The sequence below is a fragment of the Babylonia areolata genome, chromosome 12, assembly GCF_041734735.1.
Source record: "Babylonia areolata isolate BAREFJ2019XMU chromosome 12, ASM4173473v1, whole genome shotgun sequence".
NCBI classification, from domain to species: domain Eukaryota; kingdom Metazoa; phylum Mollusca; class Gastropoda; order Neogastropoda; family Buccinidae; genus Babylonia; species Babylonia areolata.
The window spans coordinates 27,539,276-27,547,791 of NC_134887.1; the positions used below are offsets into that span (position 1 = coordinate 27,539,276).

The 8,516-nt window shown below is 48.6% G+C and overlaps 1 protein-coding gene across 1 annotated transcript in view; it reads left to right on the forward strand.

Moving 5' to 3' along the window:
• Positions 1-6,610: 6,610 nt before the first annotated feature.
• Positions 6,611-8,516, forward strand: part of LOC143288492 (unconventional myosin-XVIIIa-like) — a 195,818-nt gene continuing 193,912 nt past the window's right edge. The window contains exon 1 of the mRNA XM_076597058.1: positions 6,611-8,006. Coding sequence (XP_076453173.1) covers positions 6,924-8,006 — 1,083 coding nt within the window. The 5' untranslated portion in view covers positions 6,611-6,923. The remainder of the gene's footprint in view (positions 8,007-8,516) is intronic.

An 8,516-nucleotide genomic window follows, 5' to 3' on the forward strand; every position in this document is an offset into this window, starting at 1 on the left:
CTCTGTCTTGCCACTTTATGCCGAGGATCTTTCGTAGGCATCTCTGGTGAAACTGCTCAAGTTGTTGAATGTGACGGCGATACGTCGTCCATGTTTCACAGCAGTACAACAAGGTGGTCAGCACAACAGCTCTGTAGGTTTTCATCTTGGTGCTGAGCCTGATGCCTTTGTTGTTCCACAACCTGTTGTTGAGTCTGCCAAAGGCGGAGCTGGCCTTGGCGATGCGCAGCGTCACTTCTGCATCAAGGGCTCCGTTGCTGCATAGGGTGCTGCCCAGGTAGCAAAACTTGTCGACTGACTTGATCTCTGTGTCATTGATCTTGATTGCAGGTGGGGGGGGAGGCACTGGCGTTCTGTGAGCTAGCTGGTTGGTACATGGACTCGGTCTTGCTGAGGCTGATGGTGAGTCCAAAGCACGTGCAAGAGGTTGAGAACCTGTCCATAATGAACTGCATGTCCTCATGGGTGTGCAGCAGCAGCGAAGAGGAACTCTCTCATCAGTGCCTCAAATACCCTGGACCTGGCATGGAGTCGCCACAAGTTGAAACGTTTACCATCTGTGCGAAACTGAATGTAGATGCCCCGGTCACAGTCGTGGAAGGCATCAATCAGCATGGCAGAGAAGAGAATGGAGAACAGTGTGGGTGCCAAGACGCAGCACTGCTTCACTCCATTTACCACAGGGAACGGAACCGACATGTCAGTATTTTCCTGTACTCTCGCCTGCATGCCATTGTGGAAAGACGCAATCAGCTGGATTAGGCTGTCTGGGCAGCCGAACTTTAGGAGGATCTTCCACAGACCATGGTGGTTCACCGTGTCAAAGGCCTTAGTCAGGTCTATAAAGACCATATGGAGCTCCTTGTTCTGCTCACGGCACTTCTCTTGCATCTGGCGTACAGCAAACACCATGTCACATGTTCCCCTGCCTGAGCGGAAGCCGCACTGTGCTTCAGGGATGACTGTGTTGGAGACATGGTCAACCAGTCTGTTCAGTATGATGCGGGCGAAGATCTTGCCGGCGATGCAGAGGATAGAGATTCCACGGTGGTAATCGCAGGATGTTTTGTCTCCCTTCCGTTTGTAAATGTGGACAATAGAAGCATCCTTGAAGTCCTGGGGGACCTCCCCTCTCTCCCAGATAGACTGGAACAGGGCGGTCAGCTTGTCTGTCAGCACCTCGCCTCCATACTTGTAGATGTCAGCCTGGATTCCATCCGCTCCTGGTGCTTTTCCTGACGTTGTCAGCTTCAGGGCCTTCTGCGTCTCGACCTTGGTGGGAGGGGCAGCTAGCGAATCACTGACTGGTAGCTGTGGGAGGGCTGCAATTGCCTCGTCAGATACAGACGAGTCCCTGTTGAGGAGGGTGTTGAACTGCTCTGCCCAGCGGGCAAGGATGTCTTTCTTGTCTGTCAGAAGGGTGGTCTGGTCCGAGGCTTGGACAGGGGTTGATCCTGTGACTCTCGGCCCATACACAGCTCGGAGACCATCATGGAAGGTCTTCATGTCGTGAGCATCAGCAGCGGACTGAAGCTTTTCGGACTTTCTATCCCACCAGGTGTTCTTCATCTCACGCAGCCTCTTCTGTACGAGTTGCTTGGTTTGCAAGAACCGGTTCTCCTTCCTCTGGCAGTCTTTATCAGAAACGTGATCCTGATGCCGTATGTGCAGTGTGTTCAGGAGTTTGGAGATTCCAGAGTCGTTCTTGTCAAACCAGTCTTTGTGGCTCCTCTGTACAAAGCCGAGTGTGTCAGCTGCTGCTGTGTACACAGCATCTCTAAAGGTGCTCCATACCTCTTCTACATCAGTCGATGCAGGAATTTCTTGGAGAGCTACTTGGATTTGCTGCAGCAGCACGTCCTTGGTGATAGGGAGGCGGTGGATGTTCAGCTTCCTAGGGGGTTTCTGCCTGGCTGGTTGGAGCTTGCGTGCAAGTCTGATGTTCATCTTGCTGCGTACCAGAAGATGGTCCGACCAACAGACTGCTCCTCTCATGCAACGTGTAATGGAAACATCACCTCTGTCCCTCTGCCGGACAATCACATAGTCCAGCATGTGCCATTGCTTGGAGCAGGGGTGCATCCATGTGTTCTTGTACTTGTCCGCTTGTTGGAAGAGGGTGTTGGTGATGGTCAGTCCATGCTGCGCACAGAGCGAGAGCAAAAGCAGTCCGTTGGAGTTGCACTTGCCAGTGCCGTGCTGTCCTAGGAGTTTTGGCCACGAGGAGAAGTCCACGCCGACGCGGGCATTGGAATCCCCAAGGATGATCAGCCTGTCCTTTCTGTCTACCGCTGAAATGGTGCGGCTGAGCTCCTCGTAGAAAACTTCTTTGATGTTATCAGGGTTGGTCATCGTCGGGGCATAGCAGCTGATGACTGTGGCGAAGCGATCCTTGGACAGCTTCAGACGCAGGGTCATCAGCCTGTCGTTTATCCCACGTGGAAGGCTGTCAAGCTGTCATGCAAGTTTGGTTCGTATGGCAAAGCCCACGCCTGAGGTTCTTGGTGTGCCATCTGGCTTCCCAATGCAGTAGAAAGTGTAGCCCCCTCCAACTTCCTCCAGCTGGGTTTCACCCGGAAACCTGGTTTCGCTCAGGGCTGCTATGTCCACCCGGTAGCGATCAAGCATTCTAGCAATGAGCGCTGTGCGTCTTTCTGGTCTGTCGTCTCTGTCTAAGAGGGTGCGAACATTCCAGGCACCCAGAGTCAGGGCATGACTCCTGGTTCTTTTCTTTTGTTGTTTTCGACCACTATTGTTGGATGTCCAAGTAGGTGCGGTTTCCTACTAGGTACTAGGTGATGCAGGCTTTGTTTGGGGATCCTTTTATCTCCCCTTCCCCATGTGGGGAGAGCAGTGCTGTCCCTAAAAAGGGCTGCTCTGACACTGTGGGAGGATACGGGCGCCGCATCTGCCCCAGTCTACGGCGGACGACCATCACCCTACAGCCGCCTACGTGCAGAGTCGTGACTAGGAACTGCCAGCAGCATCCTCTGCTTGTCCCCGTTACCACTTCTCCATCGCCGCAGGGCTTGGGAAAGCTGGGTGTTGAAGGGCTAGCTTGTCGTTCCGACATTAGCCTGATTGCCTGACCAGCACAGGTGACTTTTTTTTTTTTTTTTTTAGTGAGGAGGAGTTGTGCAGTCCCTTCCCCACTCTCTCGCCTACCGCCGCTCACAGTCTCACAGGTGCAGATACTGCCACGTGTAGGACGGCCTCGGCAGGTGCAGGTTGTTTCTTCGGAGCTCCGTCACCTAGGAGGACTTCCAGCCAAGGATAACAGCCGTTGGGAAAGGTTTCCTCCTCCGCCTGGCCCGTCGTTGGGAGACTTCACATGCGGCAGGTAGTACTGGGTTACATGGTACCGGTAGCAAGGGCTATGCCCCTGACCTGTCACATACCTTTCAGATCTACTTTCTGACTATTCACCATCCAGACAACTCCGTTCTTCAAATGACAAGCGCACACTGTCCATTCCAAAGATTCGTACTAAAACGTATGGTGAACGTTGCTTTTCTTTTGTCGCAACTAAACAATGGAACTCACTACCCTTACATTTCCGTTACACCCCAACACCCGCATTCAAGAGAGCACTCAAAACATATCTTTTCAAACTGTACTTTTCTCACTGAAATTTACCATCTGCCGCATATGCTTGCTGTGATTTTCGTTACTGGATGTGCTCTTGTGTTGAATTGTAAGCATCTGTGATGATTTTGGTGTGTTTTTCGTGATACCTGGTTCCCTGATGTTTATTTTTGACAATGGTGAATGTGATGTGCTTTGTTTTACTGTTCGCCTGTGTAATTTGAGACTGTGAAGGCGCCTGTGTTGATTTCCATTTTATGTCATTTAGTCTTACATATGTATATGTTAGCCAGTGTCATGTGAAACTGTGTTGACTTTGTACATATTTTACGTCACTTAGTCTTACATTTTGTATATTTTATTGTAAAGCGCGGTGAGCCCTATCTGAGATAGGGGTACTGCGCTATATAAGCCTACATTTTATTATTTATTATTATTATTAAACGGCATTGCAGATGAGTTTCACTATTTTTTTGTGTCATTTTCTTGAAAGTGACTGAGACAAAAGCATTTACCCAGATATTATAGAAACCAGACAAACTCCATTAACGGCACTCCCCCCCCCCCTCCTCCCCCCCCCCCCCCTCCCCCCCCCCCCCTCCCCACACACACACACTTATTGTTTTCCGAAAAACAACAACAAAAGAATACTGTTAAAACTAAAAGCACTTGTTTCTTCTATTTGTAGTTCCTTTCGGTAAAGTTACATCTGTTGTTAATGGACGGGGATGACTTAATTATCAATGTATATTGTCTGTGCTTATTGGCCTTTTGTGTTTTTTTCCCCTCTTTGTTCCGGCTTTTGATTTCACTCTTATTGTTTGTATGGTGTATGTGAAATATGCACGGTATGGATGTAACGTTTCGATGCCCGCCAAGGGGCACAAGAAATAAAATTTTTGCCTTGCCTTGCCTTGCCTTGCCTTGCTCAGTGGCACTTGGTGCACTGAAAAAGAACCCATGGCAGCAAAAGTGTTGTCTCGGAGAATGGCGACTTTCTGTAGAAACAACAACAACAATACACACACACGCGCGCGCGCGCGCACGCACGCACGCACACGCACGCACGCACGCTGCCACGCATGATGTCAGTCATCATTCTTATACTGAGTGACACCCCCGAAAAACTGTCGTCGCTCTTGCAAGAAACATCCAGCTGCTTCCTGGACATTCAAAACTGGATGACTCTGAATAAGTTACAATTGAACGCGGACAAAACTGAAGCAATGATCATAGGAACTAAACAAAAACTCTCTTCCATCACAACTGATACAATCTTTCTTGGCAGTATATCCATCCCTCTTTCCAGTTCAGTCAGGTATCTCGGCGTTGTCCTTGACAACACACTGTCCATGCAAAAATTTTCAGTCAGACTTGTCAATCCTGCTACTGTCAATTGCGGCGCATCAGTTCTATCCGGAAATATCTGTATCTGTCCATTGACACAACATCTAGACTTGTAGTTTCTCTCATTCTCTCTCGCCTTGACTACTGTAACCCTCTATTGTCTGGTTTGCCTGCTTCATCCATTCAGTCCCTTCAGCGCATACAAAACTCTGCTGCCCGACTCGTTCCAGGCTCAGAAAGAAAAGATCTGAGCACATCACTCCTCTTTTGCAACATCTCCACTGGCTCCTGTCTCACACAGAATAAAGTACAAGATCAGCACTCTATGTTATAAATGTATTCACAAATCAGCCCGTTCCTATCTCTGTGTCTGCCTTCACCTCTACACTCCATCTCGCTCACTACGATCGGCTTCGGGTCCACTCTGTTTACGCATACCCAGATTCAAACTTTCGACTGTTGGCCGCTGTTCTTTCTCTGTCTCTGGACCTTGCAATTGGAATGAACTTCCTCATTCGCTTCGTCAAGTGTCCACACTCAGCTCTTTCAAGTCTGGCCTTAAAACCCACCTCTTCACAAGACTCAGTCGATAGCTCACTTCCCTGTCTCTTCCTTGTCTTCAGTTTCTTCAGTTTTAGAGTTATGCATGCGTGTGAATGACTGGTGTGAAAGCGCTTTGATTTGTCTATGCACAAGATTCAGTGCTATATGAATACCATCGTTATTATAATTACTGATTATTATTATTATTATTACGCACACAGGCTGGCACACACACACACTGCGGCGCACACACACACCGTCATACACACACACACACACACACTGCACACACACACACACACACTGACACACACACACACACATGCGCGCGCACTGACTGGACGCACACAGATTGGCACACACACACACACACACACACACACACACACCTGACTGCGGCACACACACACACACACACACACCACACACACACACACACACACTGCGGCACACACACTGCACACACACACCGTCTGCACACACACCGTGGCACACACACACTGCACACACACACACACACACACACACACACACACACACACAGTGCGCAAAATGCGTGCTGCACAGGGGACCCGAATGACAAGACGCTCGATCAGTTTGATTTTCCAGTCAGTGAAACTTGGCCCGGGAGAAAGGCGGCCGGGTAGACGGAACCGCCGGGAATCGAACCCAGACCCTCACGGACACTATATCGGCAGATAAGCGTCTTAACCACTCTTCCATCTTCATCACAGTGACAGCTGTTTCAGTGCCCCGTGAATGCCGCTGACTCTGATTTAAATAAAGAACAGTAATTATTATAATTATATTATTCATGATAATAACACCACTGATATGTACATTTTATGTTATTTTGAAAAGACCTGCGGTTGGCATCAGTAGATTTCTCCGTGACTAACGTAAACAAGTTGAAGTTTACAAAACAAAAACAGAACGACTGCGGTTACGTTCAAAGAACAGCTGTTTCGTGATGAAAAATAGTTGACAAAATGGTAAGAGAATGTGAAACCGTCATAGCAGACGACCAAAGGGAGACGAGTGACTATCACTCGGAACTGATCCTCCATCCGGTTTACGGACAATACGCCATCTTGCGTGTCTTCCTACTCTTCTTGTTGTGGGATGAAAAGTAGCCGTCAAGTACCGTGATGTAAGGGCGATCAACTTGCTATTTGATTTCGTCCAGTTATAAAACAGTTAGAGATACTTTTTCTCTTTCGATTTGGATTTACCGGCTGACTGAGTCAACTGACAACGCCAGCCGATTGTTTGACTTCCTCAAACAGGAAAAAACGGCGTCTGCTGTTGGTGTCAGTTCCGCAAGTAGGTGAGATTGTCAGGTCAACTGACTGGCTACTTCACTGACCTAATCGCCCCACTTACCTCTACCACTTTGGACAGGAAATAAAGCACTCAGCGTAAGCGCCAGCCCCAGGCCATAAATCAATATGTTTAGCTTCATGAAAAAAGACAAAGAGAAGGACAGGGAGAAGAAGGAGAAAAAGAAGAAAGAAAAAGAAGAGAAACACGAGAAGAAGGAAAAGAGGGAGAAGAAGGAGAGACAGAACATCACCCCCGAGGAGATGTCACGTCTGGAAGATGTAAAAAGATCCGTCTTCCACCGTTTAAGTGACCGAGATCACTACCGTAAAAGCAAAGCGTCTGGTCAAGCAACAGTTGGGAAGAGTGAGAGCAGCGAGAGCAACATCAGTGCAGCAAGTGGCAGTGAAAGTTCCTCCAGTGGCACACAGCCCAGCCCCAGCAGAGAGCTGCCACCTTCGGGCACAAGTGTGTCCAGGAGTAAATCCATGCCAGGACAAAAGGACCAAGAGAAAGCTAGGCCACAAGTCTCGCCCAAGCCGCGCAGCATTCTTAAATCCAAAGCCTCAGCAGGTGGTTCCAGCACTAGCCATGATAAACTAGATGATGCCAAAACGCTCCAGGACAACACTCGCCTTAACGAGGAGATGTCTGGCATGGTAGATGTCAACAAGCAGGCCCAGTCTACACAACTTAAGTCAAGTGCAGTGCCCCCTTCAGCTATGCAGAAACTGGAGCCCGTGGAGGAAACACACACAGAAAAGTCTTTTGAGGGCAGAGACCTGCCGCTGCCACCACTTGTGCGAAGCAAACCGCCAAGAATACGAGAAGTGACTGTGAAGAGAAACGCCAGTGGTGGTTTTGGCTTCAGTCTACGCAAAGGTACTTTACCTGGTACGGACGGGGCAGGGGTGCGCTCTGTGGTCTTTGCAGAGCCAGGCTTAGGCGCCACAGGAAACCAAACGGGGCTTTTGCCTGGAGATAGATTAGTGGAACTGAATGGGAAGAACGTGGAAAGTTGGAGTCGAGAGGAAATAGTAGAGCTGATCAAGACAGTGAGCGACTGCATGGTGCTGAAAGTGCAGCCGATTCCGGAACTGATTGAACTGAGTGTGCGGCCTGGCAAGGACGGCAGTTCTGTGGACATGCAGGAGGATGTTGTCAAAGGAGGCACTTTGAAGAGGAGCGGCAGCATGCGCTACAGAAAACCTGTGAGCATTTGTGTGTGCGTGTTTGTGTGTGTGTGTGTGTGTGTGCGCGTGCGTATGAGGGCGTGTGTGTGTGTGAGTGTATGTGTGTGTGTGTGTGTTGTGTGTGTGTGTGTGTGTCTGTGCATCTGTGTGTGTCTGTGTCTGTGTGTGTTTCTAATTTATTTTTTTTATTTATTGTTTTTGTTTATTTTTCATCGTATTGAAACATGCACAGTTGTGTACTGTGTATCAACTGTCTATATTGTGAGAGATTTAAGTGTTATGCTTGTGTTAAATTATGCATACACAGTACATTGGCACTGTTAATGATGTACAGTCCTGTGAAACTAGTGTCTATTCATCTATCAAACATCAGTCTTGGATAGTCTGAGTGTGTTTGGTATTTTGTGCATGCAAATTGGAGCTTACTTGTAGTTATCGGCTACAGGTGGGCTAAAGGTAATACAGCATTTAACTTTTCAAGTGAACATGTGTGTGCGTCTGTGTGTATGTGTGTGTACATGTAACTTG